Consider the following 23,085-nt stretch of genomic DNA (forward strand, 5'->3'; position numbering starts at 1 on the left):
TAAATGGTCAATAGAATAAGAATTCTGGCTTCGTATTCTGGCCGACCACTGGACACCCACCGGTTTAAAAGACAGGTACGCAGCCCTGCAGCCAAGCATCAGGCTTTTCAGAGTAATTCAATTACCATGAATGTCACCACTTCAGAGGAGTAATTGTTCCTCTAAAAGTAATCAGAAATATATTTTTACTAGTATACTTAACCTCTGTTGCCTCGAATTCATAAAACCATGAAGAAATTTGAGATAAGCAAGACATAGTTTACCAGCCACATATTGCAAATTCTAAAATTTAAATAATCTGTGATTGTTAAGCTGCTGTCTGTGATTAAAATCATTTGAAATATCATGTTACACAGAATGTTGACATATATTTGAATGACTTTTCAGCTTGGGGCACACCTATTGAGTGCTTGCACATCTCACTGCTAATAGTTATGCCACTCATGGTGGGCATGGTCATATCATGGGTTATCCCAGACCAGGCACAACTTCACTGTCATAGTTGATGAAATATTCACACGAAGCAATGCCAAGAGAGAGTCAAAAATCAGTTATAGCACGCTCTCAGTATCGTCTACTTTTATTGCATCTAAATGAGCCTCCTTCCTGCCCCTCTCCTTTCCGCACCCATGTTTCCTGTGCATTTGTCCTGCACATTTGTTCAGCTTTGCCTCTTTGTCAGAGGATGAGGGAGAGGAAAAAAGTGTGCTGAAAATACATTGATTGAAAATAACCTCAAGTGTGACTGTTTGTTTGTTTGTTTGTTTGTTTGTTTGTTTGTTTGTTTGTTTGTTTGTTTGTTTGTTTGTTTGTTTGCATGCATATGTGCATGTCTGTAGTGACTGTGTCACATGTTTATGTTGCAAGTTAAATTTACACATTGCTACCCATTGGTTCCCAGTCAGTTAAAGAGTCTGCAGGAAAAGACTTTCAAGGGAGTGAAAAATACATGGCACCTGTGAGAGCCAACATCATACCATTAAACTTTTTTAACTTGGTCGATACAGGTATGCACATGTGATATTATAAGGTTAACTTTGCTTCTGATGCATTGCATGCAAGTCTATAAATACTAGTAGAATCTTCAAGAATAGCATACAAGTGGACATATTGACTTTTTGTCATTTCTTTTCTAGCTCTGGGGAAATATTTTCCTTTCAATGGCCAGCTTAGTGATCCTGATGCAGCTGCGGTACCTGTTCTATGAAATCCAGAGACGTGTCAAAAAACACAAGAACTACTTGAGGGTTGTGAAGCATATGGAAGCCAAGTAAGTTTAACATTTTGTGTGTGTAGTAAACAGTGCTAAATTATATTTTTCATTCACTGCACTCTGGTGCAAGAGACGCACTTACCTTTCTTGGCTAAATGCAGAGCTTTTCATGCTTTTACACTGTGGAGCAGTGTTGTTTCAGTGTAGTCATTTTAATCACTTCAAATCCAAAGCGAATATCCAAAGCGAACACACTCGCTTGTGTTCTTTAGGTTGTGCTCTTCAATGTGCTTTACAAGAGCAAAATAGCGCCTTGCTTAAGTGCACTTTTTCATATGCTAGACGTACGCAATAATTGTCTTGCAATACCTAATACTGGTCCTTGATTTTCCTGCAGTTTGGAATTTAGAATGCACCTGCAGACAACGTCAAAACCTCCTCAGCTTCCTCAGTAGAAATTTTTTTTTGTTCGTAAACCTACTTCAGAGAATTCAGGGTGTCTACCAACTGGGAGAACCGGGAATTCTCAAGGAATTGAAATAGTCTGGAAATACTCAGGAAAATCTCAGGGAATTTGTGCTTCTATCAGAGAAAATTAGCTGTAATTTTATTGAAAGTGAACGAAAGTCGCACTACTGCTGGCTCCAGTAACAGAGGAATCGCAACAAATTGTAATTGATGCCATGTCGACGGCTCGAGGAGCTTTCAGAGTACAGTCAACAACAATTTTCCAGACGCCCGACTTTTCTGACATGCCCAATAATTAGCACGGCTTCGCCATACCACCACGTACCCTATAGAGTCAATGTATAAGAACGTCTGAAATTTTGGATGCAAAACATTTCACCCACCGATATTTCGGACATTTTGCCATGGCTGCAGGTCCGAAACGGCAGTAATCAAAGCCACCAACACCGCCATTTTTATTATCTCCCCGCCTCAAACCGATGCTCTTGCACGCAGATCTGCTGGCAGCCGTAGCCACCACCATGGCAACGCCAGGCCTATCGGCTTCTACGTTCGCTGTTAAGCTTCTTGCCATGTGGTGCCGTGTTTTTCATTGAAAGAATTCACTGCTGTCAGCAATGGCACTGACTCCACCGTTGTAATCCTCCAGATTGGCTTCGAAGCTCTGAAAAACACAACGCGTTGCATAATGTCAGTTCTTAAAGTCAGCTTCGCCTCAGTACAAAAAATGTTAGGCGGTGAAGCATGCGGAAACTGTTGCGGTGAAACTTAAGTGTGGGAATGGGCAATTGTCACGGAACCCAGTATGTATTCCTTAAATATACATGCGTGAATCCCCATCTCCTGTTTCACTATGAGCACTGATATGCCTAATAAGTTTACTGGCAGGCCTCCAGAGCTTTTTTGGACGTGCATGTGCTGATTTGAGCCCTTAAGGGCAGTTAAACATGTATTCATTTTTTTCGACTGCCCAATTTTTCGGATGTTTTTGCGGCCCTTAGGGAGTCTGAAAAATTGGACCTTGACTATACAAATGACTAAAAGGATGCTTCAAATGGTCTGTGGGGTGAACACGTGGTGGAAGGAGCACGAGAACAGAAAGGATCCATGCATTGAGGAATGAACGGGGAAAGGAACCGTTCCACCGCCTCTTTGAAGAAGCTTGAACTCTAAAACTATACTAAAACTAAAACACTATACTAATGGGCGACTTTAATGCCAAGGAGGCAAGAAGCAGGCTGGAGACAAGGCAGTGGGGGAATATGGCATAGGCACTCGGAATATCAGGGGAGAGTTATTAGTAGAGTTTGCGGTACAGAATAATATGAGGATAATGAATACCTTCTTCCGCAAGCGGGATAGCCGAAAGTGGAAGTGGAGGAGCCCGAACGACGAGACTAGAAATGAAATAGACTTCATACTCTGCGCTAACCCTGGCATCATACAAGATGTGGACGTGCTCGGCAAGGTGCGCTGCAGTGACCACAGGATGGTAAGAACTCGTATTAGCCTAGACCTGAGGAGGGAACGAAAGAAACTGGTACATAAGAAACCGATCAATGAGTTAGCGGTAAGAGCGAAAATAGAGGAATTCCAGATCAAGCTACAGAACAGGTATTCGGCTTTAGCTCAGGAAGAGGACCTTAGTGTTGAAGCAATGAACGACAATCTTGTGGGCATCATTAAGGATTGCGCAATGGAAGTTGGTGGTAACTCCGTTAGGCAGGATACCAGTAAACTATTGCAGGAGATAAAAGATCTGCTCAAGAAACGCCAATGTATGAAAGCCTCTAACCCAACAGCTAGAATAGAACTGGCAGAACTTTCGAAGTTAATCAACAAGCGTAAGACAGCTGACATAAGGAAGTATAATATGGATAGAATTGAACATGCTCTCAGGAACGGAGGAAGCCTAAAAACAGTGAAGAAGAAACTAGGAATTGGCAAGAATCAGATGTATGCATTAAGAGACAAAGCTGGCAATATTATTACTAATATGGATGAGATAGTTCAAGTGGCTGAGGAGTTCTATAGAGATTTATACAGTACCAGTGGCACCCACGATGGTAATGGAAGAGAAAGTAGTCTAGAGGAATTCGAAATCCCACAGGTAACGCCGGAAGAAGTAAAGAAAGCCTTGGGAGATATGCAAAGGGGGAAGGCAGCTGGGGAGGATCAATTAACAGAGATTTGTTGAAGGGTGGTGGGCAGATTGTTCTAGAGAAACTGGCCACCCTGTAAACGCAATGCCTCATGACGTCGAGCGTACCGGAATCTTGGAAAAACGCTAACATAATCCTAATCCATAAGAAAGGGGACACCAAAGACTTGAAAAATTATAGACCGATCAGCTTACTGTCCGTTGCCTAGAAACTATTTACTAAGGTAATCGCAAATAGAATCAGGAACACCTTAGACTTCTCTCAAGCAAAGGACCAGGCAGGATTCCGTAAAGGCTACTCAACAATAGACCGTATTCACACTATCAATCAGGTGATAGAGAAATGTGCGAAATATAACCAACCCTCACATATAGCTTTCATTGATTACGAAAAAGTGTTTGATTCAATCGAAACCTCAGCAGTCATGCAGGTATTATGGAATCAGGGTGTAGAAGAGCCATATGTAAAAATACTGAACAATATCTATGGCGGCTCCACAGGCACCATAGTCCTGCATAAAGAAATCAATAAATCCCAATAAAGAAAGGCGTCAGGCAGGGAGATAGGATCTCTCCAATGCTATTCACAGCGTGTTTACAGGAGGTATTCAGGGACCTGGATTGGGAAGAAATGGGGATAAAAGTTAATGGAGAATACCTCAGTAACTTGCGATTCGCTGATGATATTGCCTTGCTTAGTAACTCAGGGGACCAACTGCAATGCATGCTCACTGACCTGGAGAGGCAAAGCAGAAGAGTGGGTCTAAAAATTAATCTGCAGAAAACTAAAGTAATGTTTAACAGTCTCGGAAAAGAACAGCAATTTACAATAGGCAACGAGGCACTGGAAGTCGTAAGGGAATACATTTACTTAGGGCAGGTAGTGACTGCGGATCCGGATCATGAGACGGAAATAATCAGAAGAATAAGAATGGGCTGGGGTGCGTTTGGCAGGCATTCTCAGATCATGAACAGCAGGTTGCCATTATCCCTCAAGAGAAAAGTGTATAATAGCTGTGTCTTACCAGTACTCACCTACGGGGCAGGAACCTGGAGGCTTACGAAAAGGGTTCTACTCAAATTGAGGACAACGCAACAAGCTATGGAAAGAAGAATGATAGGTGTAACATTAAGGGATAAGAAAAGAGCAGATTGGGTGAGAAAACAAACGCGAGTTAATGACATCTTAGTTGAAATCAAGAAAAAGAAATGGGCATGGGCAGGACATGTGATGAGGAGGGAAGATAACCGATGGTCATTAAGGGTTACGGACTGGATCCCAAGGGAAGGGAAGCGTAGCAGGGGGCGGCAGAAAGTTAGGTGGGCGGATGAGATTAAGAAGTTTGCAGGGACGGCATGGCCACAATTAGTATGTGACCGGGGTTGTTGGAGAAATATGGGAGAGGCCTTTGCCCTGCAGTGGGCATAACCAGGCTGATGATGATGATGATGATGATGAACTCTAAAAACAAAGTGTTCACTGATGCTGAGATGCAGGTGTCCCTCATCCTAACCAAAATAAACTTTAAAGCAGTGCAGCCCAACACTGAGGTGTTGCGTATGGGCTGAGAGTATGTCAGGACAGTTGAAGTTGAAGTTTATTTTCCTTCAAAGATGAAAGAAAGAACTGCGACAAAAGGCGGTAAAGCCTGACGAGGTCACAGTTCCCCAAAACCGCCGATACAGCAGTGAGCAACACAGAAATAAATATTAACATAGTATGATAGTGAAAAATACATTGCATCAAAACAACATTGCATCAAATACATTGCATCATAGTATGATAGTACAAACCACAATCTATGATAGTACAAACTACATTTCATGAAACGACAATATTACTGTGAAAAATATTACTTTTAATACAAAGACAGTGCACCATAAATCGAAGGCAGTGTATAAACATGGCATGAAGTCGATAAAGAAAACACACACATAAACAACTTGATACGAAAACAAGAGATGCTTTGCTAAGTAAAAAACTGAAATTATATTGAGTGACAGTTGAGGTTGACTTTCCAGCTGCTGAGAGAGAATCTTAGTTGTGACAAAGTTCAGGCCTCATACCAATGAGCATATTATCAATTGATAGAAATAGCTCATATTCGAAAATATCTTTCTGTATGCATCTCCTTTTCATTGGTATTTGAAAATGTTTGACACGATTTGGAATGGGGTTTGCCATTTTTTTCATATATATTCTATTCGTTGTACATTTCACTAACGCCTTGCTTCTGTTTTCTTTTCGAATAAAATAAACATCACACCTTTCTATTCCAACTGGATTAAGTCATTTTTTGTTTCAACATGCTTACTAGAGAGTGACAGCATCGGGCAACATGGTGTCAGCCCATCTTGACATATAACGAAGTTCTGTCTCATTCAGAAAATTTTGCAAGGGCACTCAGGGAAAACCTGGAAAACTCAGGGAATTTGGAAACGTCAACTTGGTAGACACCCTGGAGATACTTTAAGCTCATTATAGATAATGGCACGCAATACATGTTGAAGAGTCCCTCTGCGAAATTTTGTTACAAGAAAGTATATTTGAAAACCAACCAATAATGCAACACGAGAGAAGCACACCTGTGCATATGGTTGTATGGCCTAATCAGGATTGTGAAAAAGTATTGTAGGATTTGGGCTGCCATGGTCTTGGAGTCGGGCATCACATAGAGGGTCGCTCTCTAACCTACACCGTTGGTGCATCTCGAAATGGGTAGTTGGCCTGCACTACCAGGGCATCACACGGAGGCTAAGCTGGCCCACACTGTTGTCCGTGCTTTCTTGATGAGAGTTGATGGCTTGACCGCTTCGGGTGCAGCCCACCTCGCCATGGCTGTGTTGCGGTTGCCACTCAAGCCTTTGCGTTCTGCACAGCTCATAGCCAAATGCACTAAAAGTCTACGCTCTGGGCCGATGACGAGAATGGGCTGAAGCAAAGAAGTGCTGACAGAACAGCATGCTTGGTGTAAGCTCTCGTGCAGTTGTATACATGGTGCCAGACCTAATGACCTCGGGAGTGTCATATGAGAAGCGACACACAGGCATGGTTTAGAGTTGCTGTTGTTTATGTGATAGTTCTAAAGATACTTCGCTGAGCTGCTTACTATAAACAATAATATTAGGGGTGGGGAGGAGGAAGCGATTACAAATCCAACACTCGTTCATCTCTCACTTTTAGAATAAAGGGAATTTGACCGTCGAATGTATTGTATCTTTCTATTTGCTCACTCTGTCACTAAAATTGTGCACGCATGTGCTCAACCTTGTGCTTCCACGTGCAGAGATGGCTTGAAGGCCAGAAAGCTTGAATGTAGTGTTCATTCATCATCATTCATCATCAAACCCTTCAATCACTTCACACATGGTAAAAGTGCACTCACTGCCTTACAAGTTTGTGGTAGTGAGCAAAACTTCCATGCAATGTCAACTGCTTCGTTCATCTGGTTAAGCTTCAGCAAGAGGCATTATGTAATATGCACACGGACATGAGCAATAAACACAGGAATCTAGGTGGAAAAAAATGCAGTGTGTTTTGTTCAGTAGGGCAGACGTTGCAAGACTGTGCAGGGTCTTACTGATGTTCCCGAGGTACATGTACAATTAGTACTGCTGTCATAATTTCTAAAATTTTTTGGGTGCATAAGACTCCCTTGTGTTGCTATTATCCCAAATTGATTTGTACTGTTTCTTTTTCATGCCTTTCTCTGAATATTTGGATGGGAAACTTAGTGCGAGGGTAGAACTTATTTTGTAAGGTCAAATGTACAAATAACAAAACCTAATTGGCTATGATCAGGGCATCAAACTGTTTAGTATAATTAAGAAGATAACTTTGGTTTCACAAAATTGCATTTTAATGAGAACATTTTTATTTCTATTTATTACCAAATAGAGCAAGCAGCTGTCCTTCTTTTTCTGTTCTCTCCTTTATTGTAAAGGAACACACACTGCACACTGAGTAATAAAACATCATCTTGGATCACTGATCTCAAGCAAGGGATGCTGCATGAAAAAAGGTAGAGGAGAATTAATATGCATGCAGGGACAGCTTTTTTTTTTTTAACTGTATTTCATGCTTAGTGCTAAACAAAAAGGAGGGCGATGGCTCATAGCCTGACGCTTAAATAGAATAGCTTGTACACTCCAAACCACATGGCAAGTGCGTCATACTGAGAAACAACTGTCTTTGTTATGTAAATTCTTTTTCTTTTGTTGCGAAGTGTATGATACATTACTGAATAATTTTGTATTCAATACCCACTCCTTCCTAGCCTGAAATACTGCCAGTAGTACTTCATAAAATAAATGCTTAACTTGAGCATTGTCTGCTGCTCTGCTCTGTTTATTCGACAAATCATGATTTGTGAATTGCAAAAGAGGCGTTGTACTCTGTGTATATTGTCAGTGCACTTTGTACAAATGTGTTTTTATTTGAGTTTTTCTCAGTTGCAGCTTAAAAACACCTCAGTATAATTTTGTGTAACTTTATTTACCTAGCTATCCGATGGCTACAGCAGATGAACTGGAAAAAAATAGCGATGATTGCGCAATCTGCTGGGACCACATGGAGTCTGCAAGAAAACTTCCTTGTGGCCATCTCTTCCACAAGTAAGTAATCTCTACGAGCTTGTTGCATAGACTTTGTTGACTCTCGATGGTTCAACATAGCCAGTCAAACTGATTTTTCTTATGATGTACCTATGTTCAATATGCATTGCAATGAAAAAATAAAACCGTTATTTCAAGATGTGGACTATGCAGTAATTTCAAGTTGAGTAGATCACATGTGAGGACATTACAGGGTTAAGTTTAACCCTTTGCGATCATGAGAATTTACCCACTTTGGACATCGTGTTTGGACATTGGGCAAAAAGAGCTCTTGTGTGAGGAAACATGTTACTAAATTATTTCAGAAACTTTTTTATTCCTGACACTCTCGTACAATGTGCAATTCCCAAGTAGTATCACATAGTTTGTGATCACTACAGGAACCATTTGCTGCAGAGTCCTCATCATCACTTTCTTCTTCAGTGCTCTCATTCAAGGACGTTTGCTGTCCATATGAAAGCAGAATATAATCCTCCTCAGACTAAAATCATCTTTAGATTCACTAACCTCACACGCATTCTTTCTGTAAAACCCATGCTGAGAAAACGTCACCATCTGCAGTGGTCCACGCCACAAAAACTGCGTATGAATTCTTTAAATGTGTGTGCCAATAAAAAGTGCTGCCTTTAAGCACAGACACAGCAAGTACAATTGTCAACAATTAGAAAAGTTACCACAAGAAAGGCAAAAAATAAGCGCACATGCGCACATTAGGAAAGTTTTGCACATTGGGAAAGGCACAACGCATGACCTGATCGCAAAAGGTTAATTTCACTGCACATGCAAATAAGTAGGCAGGCGTTATCAAGCGGCCCACTGTCACAAATTGTTTTAGCACGCAGCTCTTAGGCACCCATTCCTGCATTTGATGTCAGCATCATCCCTCTGCGTAACCGAGTGAAAGAGCACAGCGAAGTATGAAAGAGCGAATGCAGAGTGCAGTGGGGGCTGAAAGATGGCGATAGCAAAGAGAATGTGTGGTGGAAAACGGAGGAGGAGGGTATGGCAAACGCATGAGCTGAAAAGCCTAGTGCTGCACAAGATGACCTCTGCGACGGCGACCGCTAATAGATGGTACCAGAATAGTGCATCATCGTCTTTTCACCAATGGCATGCGGCGAGCACGTCGACCGATACCAATATAGAAACAAAACGCTCCATGAACGTAGATGTGTCTGCAGCGGCTGTGAATCGCGCCCACTGGTCACTCATGTGCTGCCTCTTGTGATCTCCCTATTAGCGAGGCAGTTGCGCCACACTTTGCTCCAGTGCTTTCAGGTGTTCCTCAGGGGTCAGTCTTGGGCCCACTGTTATTTCTCATATATATAAACGATATCTCCTCTGTTGTTGAAGAACTGGTAAAAATGAAGCTTTTTGCAGATGATTGCCTAATTTATTCTGCCGTAACCAATGTTCAGGATCAACTCAAAATTAGTCGTTGTTTAGAAAATTTCAGCCGATAGTGTAAATTATGGGGTATGAATATAAACTTCATTAAATCAACATACACACATATGACTAGGAAAGTAAATGTTCTGCCTTTTAACTATTACATAGATAGTAATTTGTTAGTTCGTGCTAACCAGTTTAAATATTTAGGTGTTACAGTCACGCATAATCTGACATGGTATATGCACATAGAAAATGTGTGCTCGAAGGCGAATCAGATACTAGGGCCGCTATCTTGTACACATTCGATTTCGCCTTGCGCGATTGTCCAGGCTGCACCGATATCGCGGCCTAGGCCAATCTAGTCCAATCGCGTGAGGCGAAATCGAACGTCGGCTTTTCAAACGTGTACAAGATAGCGGCCTAGGTTTCTTAAGGCAAAAACTAGGTCAGCTTCACGAGATGTAAAGCTGATAGCTTATAAAACTTTTGTTAGACCTTTACTTGAATATGCCTCAGTCATCTGGAGCCGTCATCAGAAAGAAACGACTCAAGGTTAGAAAAAGTTTAATGTCATGCCGTGCGCTTCATATTCTCTAAGTACCGCCGTTTAGATTCCGTCACACTGATGTTGCAGTCTTGTGAACTGGAAACGCTTGAAGTACGAAGGCAAAAAAATCGTCTGAAAGTGTTTTTTAGAGTACTGAGTAGAGTACTACATGGACATTTAAAAATCAACAAAGATGAGTATGTGCAGCTTCCAGAAAAACGAAGCAGTCGTGTTAATCATCAATATGTTTTACGCACATACATGGCTCATAGTGATGTGTTCCGCTTTTCTTTCTTCCCTGCCATGATTGAACTCTGGAACACAATACCAAGCTTTGTGGCAAATGCCAGTGATGTTTGTGAATTTGAAAAATTGTTAAACATGTATTTTTGTGATTCCGCTGCCGCTTGATGCACCTGTATATATTGTCTGCCTGTATTTAAACCCTCCCTGTAAGAACCTTCAACAGAGGGTTGACAGTATGAAGAAATAAAGTAAATTTGCAATGTGCTGCACGAGACAGATTGTCTGCACCAGCCAATATATCGCGAAATGATCGCATGTATAGAGCTGTGCTCAAATTTCGCATTAGGGATTGCAATCATTGGCGGATTTTTATTTACCTTGCTTTCAACCACTGTGCGAAAGTGTCAACATAAAAGGGTCTGTTAAGTTTTCTCTAAAATTAAGCAAATTTTGTGTGGTATCAACGTGAGCAATTACAACGCTGAAACCAAGGTGTCCAAACTGCCGACCAATAAACTGCCTAACTTGTCCACATCGCACTGTGAGTTGATCTTCTGGTCAGCAGCAGTAGTGACAACAAAGAAGCCTAGCAGTCACAAGTGATCATTGTTGAAATGCCAAGCACTCAATTCATGGCAGGTTTAAAACAAATTTTTCTGGTTAAATTTTTACTTAATTACACATTTTCACATCCTATTCTGAGGTCTAATGGATGAAAGCCAACTGTACTAGTTTCATAGAGCTGCTGCAGTACTTGTGCTCTTAAAGTTGACTGGTGCACCAGCACTCAATTTCTTTTGAGTACAGATTAACCCTTTAAAGGGACACTAAAGGCAAATATTAACTCGAGCTAACATGATAGTTTAAACCTTTAATGGCAAATGTTGCCTACAGGCAACATACAAAAAAAATTTTTTTTTTTTCTTGCCGAGTTTTAGTATTAAGTATGAAATTTCTGGCTAACTGTCTTTGACCAACACTGAATGACAGGCAGCAAGTGTCATTTGTTGGTTTAGAGCAGGAACACTGGATGAGGGCGAGAAAGTTTGGCACGCGACTCACTGTCTTGTGAAAGCTAGGTCAGAGGAGACAGGCTGATACAACATATCCAGCTGCAGTGGTCTCACACATGTGATATTAAGCAAATGAAACTTGCACTGATCGTTCACATGTGATGACAGCTGTCTATACAAATTGAAAGTGAAGCGTTAGGTGGCTTGAGGTGAAGCCCACTTACAGTTTCCTGCCTGAGGTTTTCCTTGTATTATTGCAATAGCAATTGTATGGACAATCCAAGTGCATTTCTGCCATCACCGTCGCTGTGAGGTTCTAATAAAGTCCAAGGGCAATAAAATTGTCGCCGCACGCCATATGCTGTATGTGTGAGTGAAAGCGTGCTAGGGTGAGCCAGTGAACGTGGCCCAATCTCGCGTGTGCAAGCGAGGAAAGCGGGCTGCAGGCACACCCTCTCCTTCCGGCCTGCCCTCTCCTGTCGTGCACGCAAAGCACGAGGGTGAGGCAAGGGAAAGAGGGGCAGGGGCTGCTTCGGCGATTGCTGCTCCAGCGATTGCTGCTTGCGGCGCGGCCGTGCGACCGCCATATCTTGAAAGCGATCTGTGACGTGGCCAAAGTGCACACCTGCGCGAGCCTCATCTTCAATCCAATCTACAATGTTTGCAGAGTGCGCATAGTGCCGGTAGCTTCGTATGCGCTGTGCTTTCAATGTTTCGTTCACGTTGAAGTGAGAGATGCACGAAAGTCAATTACTCGCGGCTTTGCTGCGATTCTTCACTCCTGCATTTTGACAGTGAGTTTCTATGCTCATCGAGCAAGATGTGTTGATGTTTACCTGTGCACACATGACTCCGTGCTTGTTAATTTAGTTAAAACACATTGGTGGGCTAGTTGGTTTGAATCCATGATAGATGGTGTAAGCGTGACTGAACGAGGACATAAAGAAACGGACACGAAGAGACAGTGCCGTCTCTTTGTGTCTGTTTCTTTCTGCATCCTCGTTCAATCGCACTTGCACATTATATCATTGTTAATTTAGTTAGTGAGCAAACATAAACAAGCTTATATGGCCATTACAACAACTCTCCTAACTTCGTATAGCTACCTAATAATTTGCTATCATGAACGATGCTTCACCTTTTGGGCAAAACTGCGACCTTTTGTTGATTTTCCTTATTCTTGATATGTTTTGCATATCTAGGTTAAAAATAAACATTTTTTGTGGGTATTTATATGTGATGTCGTTAAAAGGTTAATGCTTGAGAACGTCTAAGGTGTCAATATTTGTCGAGAACAGAGCTTTAGTAATCTAGAATTTGAGGTAACTGCAGGATACATGATTTTAGACTCCACCAGACATTCAAGTACGAGCTCGATGACGTAGCGACTCCTCATTATAATTCAGTCACTAGTACTCAACCGCTCATAATAAAAAGATCATATCATTGCATTAAAAGAGGGAAGAAAATGCTGCTTATCTACTTCTATTCGATTCTTAGAAAAAAATAACTTTTTGGCATTACCCTTGACAACAACACAGGCGGTCAAAACTTTGCACCACGTGTCAGTAGTTTCGTTATCGCGTAGTGCTGCACTAGTTTTGCTGGCTCACGAAACTTGCACAAACTGCAAATAGCAGAGAAAGAGGCCTATTGTGACAAGTGTCGAAGATTGTATTTGATTCACGGCACACTTACCCTTTCTCTTTTTCACTGTCGGCTATCTTGGCTTAGTTTCTGACTGCGCTTTCGCATTTTGCTCAAGAAACCGTAGCACCGGCTCTCGGGAGGCATCTTATTCACCAACGGCAGTAAAAGGCGGTGATGGTATCACATGTACAGTTATTGTAATACTGTATTGAAGTAGTCTTCTGACAGCAGACTACATCAAGCAAAAAAAATGTGTTCATTCTTTTTACATTCGTTTGTTAGGCCTACCGACCTAGGCAGTGCACAAAATTATGAGTGCCTGATTACAAGCTATCGCAGGAAGGTCGCCGTCACTATGTTCATACCCGCAGACCTCATCGGCAATTGAGTGCGAGACACTCAATTAAGGCTAGACTGACAGCCATAGTAGTGAAGTTGGGTCTGTACGTGGCCCCCGCTCAGCAGCTTACTTGGCAAGATCGGTCAGCAGCTTACTTGGCAAGAGCAACTTGGAATGTCACATTCTAGAGGTGCATGCGCATTTTTCTCAGAGCTTGGCGTGGTTAAACCACAGCTGACAAGCCATGAACGAGAAGAAAGGGGGTTAACCGAGGGGCCCGATTTTTATTAGTCATATCATAAGAAGCCAACAAACACTGACACCAAGGACAACATAGGGGAAATTACTTGTGCCTAATAAGTGAAATAAAGGAACGATAAAATAATGGAAATTAAAGTGGATGAAAAAACAACTTGCCACAGGTGGGAACCGAACCCACAACCTTCGCATTTCGCATGCGATGCTCTACCAATTGAGCTACCGCGGCGTCGTTTTCCCATCCACTTTCTTGGGTATTTATGTGTCCTAGTAGAACCCTGGGAGTGTTAGCCAGCGCCACCACTCGCAGACCTTGGCGGCGGACGTGGAACGTCTTTCTTGCCGCAGGCGTCACGAGAACGTGATCTTTTAGGGTGAAGGCAACTGGTCAATAAACCCACATATGCTACCTGAAGGCATCAATGTTGCCGGATTCGAGACCCTCGTTATGTAATGAGCTGACAAGCCAATGTGCTGATCCCCCGTGATGAGACATTTGCATTGTTACATGTTGGCAATGACACAAGATGCACGTATGTAATTCGTTGTTTCCAGGCTGCTAGCCTCCAATGGGCCTTCAAAATCAGCAAAATACCCTTTGCTGGCCTGGCAAAGTCAGCATGCTTGCATTTCTTTTGCACTGACCTGATTGTGAATCTTCTTTCTCCTGTACAGTCGAGCCTCGTTATAGAGTCAGTGACCAATTTTTGGAAGTGCCCAATAATTCAGACACCTTTGTGGCACTGCCACGTATCCCATAGAGCCAATGCAATAAGGACGTCCGATATTTCAGATGCTGAAACCCTTTTCTGTTCAATTTTGCACACTTTTTCCTATGACTGCTAGTCTGAAACAGCATTAATCAAAACCACCACTGCCACCATTTTGACTATCTCGCAGCATGGTACCAGTACTCTCGCACGCTGATCTGCTGGCAGCCATAGCCATCGTGGCAGCACTAGGGCTAGCTGCTTCGACATTCGCTACCAAGTGCTTTTGCACGCCAATCTGCTGGCAGCCATAGCCAAGCGGCAGCGTTAGGCATAGCTGCTTCAATGTTCACTGCCAAGATTTTTGCTGTTGGGTGCCTTGTTTTTCATTGAAAGACTTCGCCACTGTCAGCAATGGTGCCAACTCCACCTTTGTCATCCTCGCGGATTGTTTCAAAGCATGGAAAGTGCAGCAAGGGTCAGTATTACCAAAATTTGTTGCTGGGCTAGTTGGTTTATGCTAATGAATGAATACTGACAAGCGCAGTTTCAAGACAGGACAAGAGAAAGACATCGACACTCAGGGCAAGCACTAACTCGCAACTAAATTTTATTGTGAAGATTTTGCCTACTTTAATACACAGCAGACCAGGATAGCGCAAGTGCTCTGTCCATCAAGCCAACCAATGCGTCATATCAAAGCATACAGATTACAGAATCATCTCTAAAAACTGCTGAATCAGCACTTTTCCTATGTGTCGGTGTCTTTCTCTTGACCCGTCTTGAAACTGCGCTTGCCAGTATTAATTTATAAGCATCAAAAGTTGCATAATGCCGGTTCCCAAAAGTTAGCTTTGCCGCAATACAACGGTATTATGCAGTCAAGCATACCCATTGTATTGTGGTGTTGCATATCAAGAATGGAATTTGGCCACTGTCACTGGACACGGCATATATTCCTTAATTATACAAGCGTGCAGTTGCTGTCATCTGTCACACTACGAGTACAAATACACCTAATAAGTGTACTGGCAAGTCAGACGTGCCTGTGGCGATTTGAGCCCTTGGGGGCAGTGAAAATCATGCATTCATTAGGCAGTTTTAGAATAGTGTTTGTCACCTTACATATGTTAAATGCAAGCCCCTTTGTGGGACGTTATGCTTTGCATCTCTATAACACTTTTAGTTTAATGTGCAGGAGCGCAAACGTAACAAAGACTTTATAAGAGAGGGCACTGTCTGGTGCCTCATGCAACGTATAAGCCAAGGTAATCGATTAGCAAACATCCTAATCTTTCTATGCAGATGCATCTCTTTAGGCCTACGAACACTAATCGCCAAACTCAAAAATTGCACGCACCATGTGCTCATAGCTAATGTTTCAGGTGAGTTTAAAGGATGCGAAGGCTCATTTCAGTAGTTACCAGTGATCAGCAAGAACATAGCCATCACAACTATTCACGCTGAAGTTGGAGCCGTGGCTGCCGCCATGTTCGACAACACTATTTCTTCGCATGTGTAAACATTGCAAACGTTAACTTGCCAAATAATGTACATTATCATAGTGCACGTAAACCATAGAAGTCCAATAATGTAATGAGCATGCACAATGAGGACAACGCTGTTTCTTTACATACATACTGTGCATATTTTTTGTTGTAAACGCCATTCTAAAGCTCTATTTTTTTGGACTAACCAATTTTCCAGATGTCCTTGTGGCACCTAGGGAGTCCGAAAAATCAGATGTTGACTGTAATGAAGTTGCATCGGCCATGCAAATACCTTTGTTAGTTCGATATTCCTTATAAACACACACACACAGATATCCGCAAGAAAAAAAATTGCGATCACATTTGTGCAAAAGAAACGCAAGCAGGGCTGCCTTCAACAGGTGAGCAAAATATATCCTTTGGATTTTGATAGCCCGCCGTCATCTTGCCATCCTGATCCGAGGCACAGGAGCAACAATAAGCAACATACGAGTGCTTCACTGTGCATCGCCATTAATATGCTACTTTGCAATTGGTTGGAAGTGTCCCCCCTCGTCCATAAGACTACTTCGAAAGATCACAGGGCATTGTGTACAAGATTACTTGCATAGAATGCCCTGTGTCATATATTGGCGAGGCTAGAAACTTCTCTGAAAGAATTTGTCAACAAAAGAATTACCTTCGCAACCATAACGGAGACCGAGTTGCTGTGGCAGAACACTGCGAGCTTTTTGACCACCAGATCAGCACCAGATTAGCACCATCATCTTGGAGAAGACAGCCACCAGCGCTGGCTTTTGGAATCCTGCCACATACAAAAGACATTGTGTAGCATCAATCGTTTGTCAGGAACACTTCCCACTGTTTACTTGCAAGGACTGCGAAAATTATCTGCACGCCTGTCAAAGTGTTAAAAAAATTAATATAAGCACTGCTACACCGCACGCCATCTCGCCCCTGAAGAAGGAGCCGGTCAGGCTCCAAAACGTTGGGTCTCTAAAATTGCAATAAATTTTGGTTGGAGCTTCTTTGTTATTTAATTCGGTTGATCCCCACAAGGTAGATATCTGCAGAATATTTACCTTAAATTGGTGTTATCACATGGGACTGGCATGTTGGCTTGTCGACTGCAGTCCAGCAAGCCAAGCTGTTGGCTAAGACATGCACACTCGTCCAGTATGTGTCATTTCAATTTACAATGGTCGAGTTTTGCCGCCAGTAGACTTTTTCAGACACGGAGAGGACTACATGTAGATTCGTACTCAGCTACTATGGCGGTCGGTGTAGCCTGTGCATCTGATTTTGCGCTCAATTGCCGATAAAGCATATGAGTGCGAACATGCGACAATGTCTTTTCAACAGCCGCACTGCTTAGGCCTAACCAGTGCCGTTTGGTCGGGAGCCTGCAGCCAAAGTGGCGGTTTCATGCTAGCCAACATGATGGCAACTTTGTTCGTGGCCGTCGTGCAGCATCATGCATGCAGTTCATGCCCTAAATGTCATGCGGCAAATTTCAGTTATTATTCTAATGCTAGGGGTAGGTGACGGTGCTACAGAAAAGTCCGAATAACCGCACAAGCCTGAAAAATCAGTTGGTAACTGCATTTTACATTTTTGTTACCAGAAGATATACGTTAAGGCTCCTGCAAACAAAAATTTGCTTTGCTATGGCTGAAATTCAGCTTGATACTGTATTTTCAATTTTGTTGTAGCAGTTGAATACCCCTTTGAAATAAAGCTTGACCAACCAAATTTTATGTTTACTTCGTTATATTCAATAATTCATTATATTGAGTTTTGACTTTATCAGCGTGTATGCTTAAAATGAATATTATATATAAGAGATGTTTTTGCTGCCTATGGGATATTTTTGTTGAAATGCACTATAACTCTGGAGTTCTGATGCATCTTTTTATGGGATCATGAGAAAATAATGTGTGATCTCGGAAACTCTAACATCCAATATCTAAAATACCTTAACATCCGGTAACGCTTTTGGCCGGACTGACGAGACAAAAAGCTACTCAAGACCTTATTTGAAGTTGAATAGCAAGCCAACAAACTATTGAAAACCCATTCAGTAATGCTCGTTATTGCTGCCTGCTGGTTATATTGAGTGTTATACACTTCTTAGAGTGGCTGTAGTCATGAATTGCACTAAATAAAGCTTGTCATTTCCATGTGGCGTTCGGGTTAGGTGCTTGATAGCAGTCACCCTTTTTCAGTTTCTGTGCAGCCTTTTATATTAAGGTGGTGACGTATCGAAAGTCATGAGACAACGTCTGGAAACATGGATGTGGTGCAACCGATTGTGCCTTCATCCATTTCTTCTTGGCTTTTGACTTCGCGAGTCATGTTATGATGAGTGACCGGCTGCGATCTGAACGTGGCAATGGCAATCCTTCTGTGCCACACACCAGGTTCTGTAAAGCAACCAATTTCAGCAGTGATATGCAACTGTCATTGTACACAGCACCGACAGACAATGCCATGTCGATGGTGCATCATGGCAGTTTTTGGATTAGCAACAACTTGATTCGGACGAATTGTTCCATCTTGAGTATAACTTGAAGCAACGCAAAGAGGACAAGGACAGGAACCGAAAACAAACACAGCAGGACTTAATAATTTTCTAGATAAACACCTGCACTTGTAGGACTAGTATGCATGCCCATCAACCTTTTAGTTCTTGTTGTTGTTTTTGACATGTTATAAAGCTGGTTGTTCCTTCAATAAATTTTTCAGTTGGCATTTGGGCGCTCGTCCTGTTTCTGTTTGTTTTCGTTTCCTGTCCTCGTCCTCTTTCCACTGCTTAAGTTATACTCAAGTTTTTGGGTGTTACAACCGAGAAGAGAAACGTAACATATGGGTGGCTAATACTTATGACCCTATGTAATTAAACAGGACCAGTACTTCTGAGCATAAGAACTGGGAAAACATATCAAGTCTTTACTGTACCTTTGAAACAGCCAATCTATGGCCACAGCAAAAGTGAGGTGTGTATGTGAGCACGCACAACTCAACTCGATGGTTGCACGCCTGTCAAAACTGAGTGCGCACTGTCAGAGAATATAAGAAATCAAGAACATAAACAACTATGCCCCTGGATTTGCAGATTTATTTAATGTTCAACCTCTACAAATGCCACAAACCTGCCTTTGCTCTCCTTTTCCTATTTATAATTTCTTTAAAGCGCCAGCTTTGAGGACAAACACGAAAGGCACACAAGCTGTCGCCCGCCATTTCACTTTGCCGAGATAAGCAAACTGCATTGTGTTTACTGGACGCGCGTGAGACCGCAGCCACGATCGAAACATGGCAGAACGGACATGTCAAGTGAGCGCACTCTTGCCGCCGGTCAGGCACAAGTGAAAGACAAGACGAGCAGTCAAATCGAGCTGCGCTCCAGCTGCCGTAAGCCGCTGCAAACATACCAAGATAACAGAGCACACCACTTCGCGGTGCTGGCATCAGTCCAAGCTGGTCCAGGCCACGCTGCGGAATGGAGCGTTCGTGTTAAACGTGCTGACGGCTGTACAGTGCGGACCCTCAAAGGGTTATCATGCAACTTGTACTTTGAGCTGCTTTAATTTTGTTCAGTGAAATGAAAGCAAAACAGGGAATAAAGGTCGTTATGCGTAATTGATATTTAACCCTTTTGTTGAGCCACCTACACCTAATTTCATGTATCGCAAAATAATCACCCCCATGTTAGGACGAATTATTTGTTACTTTTCACTGATGTGTGAACACAGCACTTGTGAATTTTTGTTTCATTATTTAAAAGCAGATTAAAGGCGGAAAACTGGTTTTTGCGTACGTTTATACAGCCTGCAGCATGCACTATTTAACTGATGTGTGACAGTTTTAAGGTCATGATGCATTTATTCATGAACTGATGACATGTAAACAATGGGAAGATCTTGTGGAACTGATGAGTTTTTGACACCATATGAGGCTAACAGATAGTGAAGCTAAGAAAAGGATTCGAGAAATTAGCTGCTCATTTTGTTTCTTTTTTTTTTAATTCAATTGTGGAAGTATGCATGAAGATTAAATTTGGATAACCATCATATTCTTGGTAAAGAAAAAGGGAAATGAAAGTGTAAGAAGGAACAACTTGCTGCCTGTGAGAACTGTACCCACAACCTTTGCATGACATGTGCAGTGCTCTGCCAATTGAGCTATGGCAACAGCTGGTCATCTATCCTCTATATATATATATATATATATATATATATATATATATATATATATATATATATGTGCGTGTGTGTGTGTGTGTGTGTGTGTGTGTGTGTGTGTGTGTGTGTGTGTGTGTGTGTGTGTAGAAAATATAGCTTTGGAAGTGTTAGCCAGTGCCACTCACGGCCATGGCAATAGATATGGGCATTTCTTTAAACTGCAAGAAACCTCAAGGCGGCACACATCTGTATTCTGGCAGCCTTGATTCCTTTGGCAAGAAGAATAAGGGGAACCTAGGTGCTTGATATTGGGTAGTTACAACCATATATCTAACTCACTGAAGTGGCACATGAGGGTTTACTGGCCAGTTCCTGCTCCTAAGATCACATGCTACATGATGCCTGCAGTTCAAAGGAAGTTCCACATCTACCACCGTGCCGATAAGTAGTGCTGGCTAAGAGTCCCAGGAGTAGTTTTGAATACGTCGACTTGGATACCCAAGAAAGTTGACAGATGGACAGCTGCCGTCGCAGCTAAATTAGTAGAGCACCATGCTTATCTGTGGATGTTCTGGGTTTGGCTTTCACTAGTGGCAGATTGTCTTTTGTTTCCCCACTTTCATTTCCCGTTTCCTTTAATTAAGATATGAAGTTTATCATAATCTTTAATCCTCATACATAATAAATTATACAGTTCAATGAAAAAAAAAGTTTTCATTGTTTCTTAGCTTCATATGTTTGACAGCATGGAAAGCCTTATTAAATCAAGTATCATTTAGTGTTGAAAGACTTGTAGCATGCAGAAATTTCAGAAAGTCTGACCTGAATTGAAAACTCTTCTGTGCATTGGTTCCTTTATTCTGGTTACATGGGCGCTGTGTGTTGGTTCTTTCTATTCTGAGAGCAGTGCCAGATCACGTAGCCTAATGAGTGGAGGAATCATATCTTTAGGAGACGTAGCATGTTCATCGTGTGCTCTAGCCATCATTCATCTCAAGGCAAGCGTTTCGATGCTCTGCGCATATATGGTACAACCATGCATGCCATGTACATTCAAATAAGTGCTGTGGATTGGTAAAGGCTTTGCTTATCATGTTCAAGCAAGCCATGAAACAGGTGTGCATCTATTCTTGTTCAGAATAATGTATCATTTCCATCATAGTCCAAGCGACTGGCATCTGCAGCACTTTTAAAAAGCTGAAACAGCTGCAGCGTCACCTGGCCAGTGTACACTGCCTATTAGTAAATGTGATTTATGTCTCCCTTGTGCAGCTCCTGCCTGCGATCATGGCTAGAGCAGGACACATCATGCCCAACATGCCGAATGTCCCTGTCTGAGCCAGGAGGAGCCTTGGCTGGAGAGAGCCTACGAGATGAGGGCCGCAACACTGCATTGCTGTTAGGAGCCCTCGGAGGCCAAGAGGATGCCCCACGGCACCAACAAAATGCTACCACAAACCACTTTTTCCACTTTGATGGTAAATTGATGGCAACTTTTTTTTGTCTGTGCCACAAACTTTGAGCTTTGCTATTGTCAAGACTGCTTGGCTACAGTTGGGTTTTATTTATGGCTTAGGTTCACGCTACGTGAGCTGGCTCCCCAGCTTTTCTGTAGAAGTCACACACACCAACCTCCTTGGCGGACAGCCACCACCTCCAGTACAGACCTCACAGCTTGACAACATGGTAAGGATGACATTTCTGTCTTATGGAGCCCTCACCAAGATGTTACTTCTGTCTTGTGTGTCAGGATACTTTAGGTGGCACTTCGCATCTACTTGTATGTATCAAAATCATTGCATCCTACAACAAAGCAAATTGCTTTAGTCACAGCTAGTGAACAGAATACTTTCTTCCTTTACATTTTCCCTGTACTCGTAGTCAAGGAATTTCATTAAGTCCTCCTTAGTCTTTTGTTGGCTTGAACCACTGTACTGACTGCAATACTCAAAGAAGTACCAACCACCGTGGGTTAGAGCTTAGTGAGCAGATGGGCAGCATCAGATGTCGCCCCACGTTAACTGGCACACGAGAGCAAGGGCACATTTCACCTGTGAAGAGCACCTAGTGCTGTGCAGCAAAAAATACAGTATACCCTAGTCAGTTTGAATAATGAGCAGAGTGTTTACAGATGTGACAGAAATGCTCCATGTAAGCTGCACCATTCCTGAAACATGTTAGCAACATGCAGAATTTAGTACTAACATCGTATTTTCTACCATCTGCTGAATAAACATGAAACCAGTGAAAAAGACACATTCATAACAGAAGAATTCGACAGGACGAGTGCTCGACTCACAACTACATTTATTCTTGAAGAAATTCCCACAGAAAAAAGAAGCGCATGCACAACACCTTTTAGATGAGGGAAGAAGCAACACGAGCACAAGATTGTCGAAGCACATTAGAAAATGGGGCCACAGAAGATGTGTGGGTGCTCCATTATTCTGTTTAACAGCAGCAAAATGTAATTGTTTCGACAACGGCTTTATTGTTTTTGTTCTCTCCTGTACCAAATGGTGTTGTACATGCACTGCTTTTTTTTCTGGGGAGGTTCCTTCAAGAATAAATGTAGTTGTAGGTCTGGTGCTCTTCCTGTTGACTTACTTCATTGAACCCACATCTTTTTCACTTGTTTCCTGATTACTCGGAAGTACTTGCCAGCTTGCCCAGCAAGAAAGTCTCCTGATTTTCTACCATTTAATGCATTGTGCCTAAAAAACAGAGCACATGCTTCACGCTATGTTCAAATTATTCCAAATAATGAACAGAATGTTTACAAACGATGCCAAAATTTCC

The 23,085-nt window shown here is 42.2% G+C and overlaps 1 protein-coding gene across 3 annotated transcripts in view; it reads left to right on the forward strand.

Annotated features, from left to right (window-relative positions):
- Positions 1-23,085, forward strand: part of LOC135898011 (E3 ubiquitin-protein ligase AMFR-like) — a 211,680-nt gene that overhangs the window by 164,371 nt on the left and 24,224 nt on the right. For all 3 annotated transcript variants that reach the window (XR_010563233.2, XM_065426724.1, XM_065426725.2), the window contains exons 7-10: positions 1,137-1,270; positions 8,346-8,456; positions 21,559-21,764; positions 21,863-21,972. Coding sequence is in view for 2 of the 3 variants with exons in the window: in XM_065426724.1 (XP_065282796.1) it covers positions 1,137-1,270; positions 8,346-8,456; positions 21,559-21,764; positions 21,863-21,972 (561 nt within the window). In the remaining variant the exon portion in view is untranslated. The remainder of the gene's footprint in view (positions 1-1,136; positions 1,271-8,345; positions 8,457-21,558; positions 21,765-21,862; positions 21,973-23,085) is intronic.

This window comes from Dermacentor albipictus, chromosome 1 (genome assembly GCF_038994185.2).
Source record: "Dermacentor albipictus isolate Rhodes 1998 colony chromosome 1, USDA_Dalb.pri_finalv2, whole genome shotgun sequence".
NCBI classification, from domain to species: Eukaryota; Metazoa; Arthropoda; class Arachnida; order Ixodida; family Ixodidae; genus Dermacentor; species Dermacentor albipictus.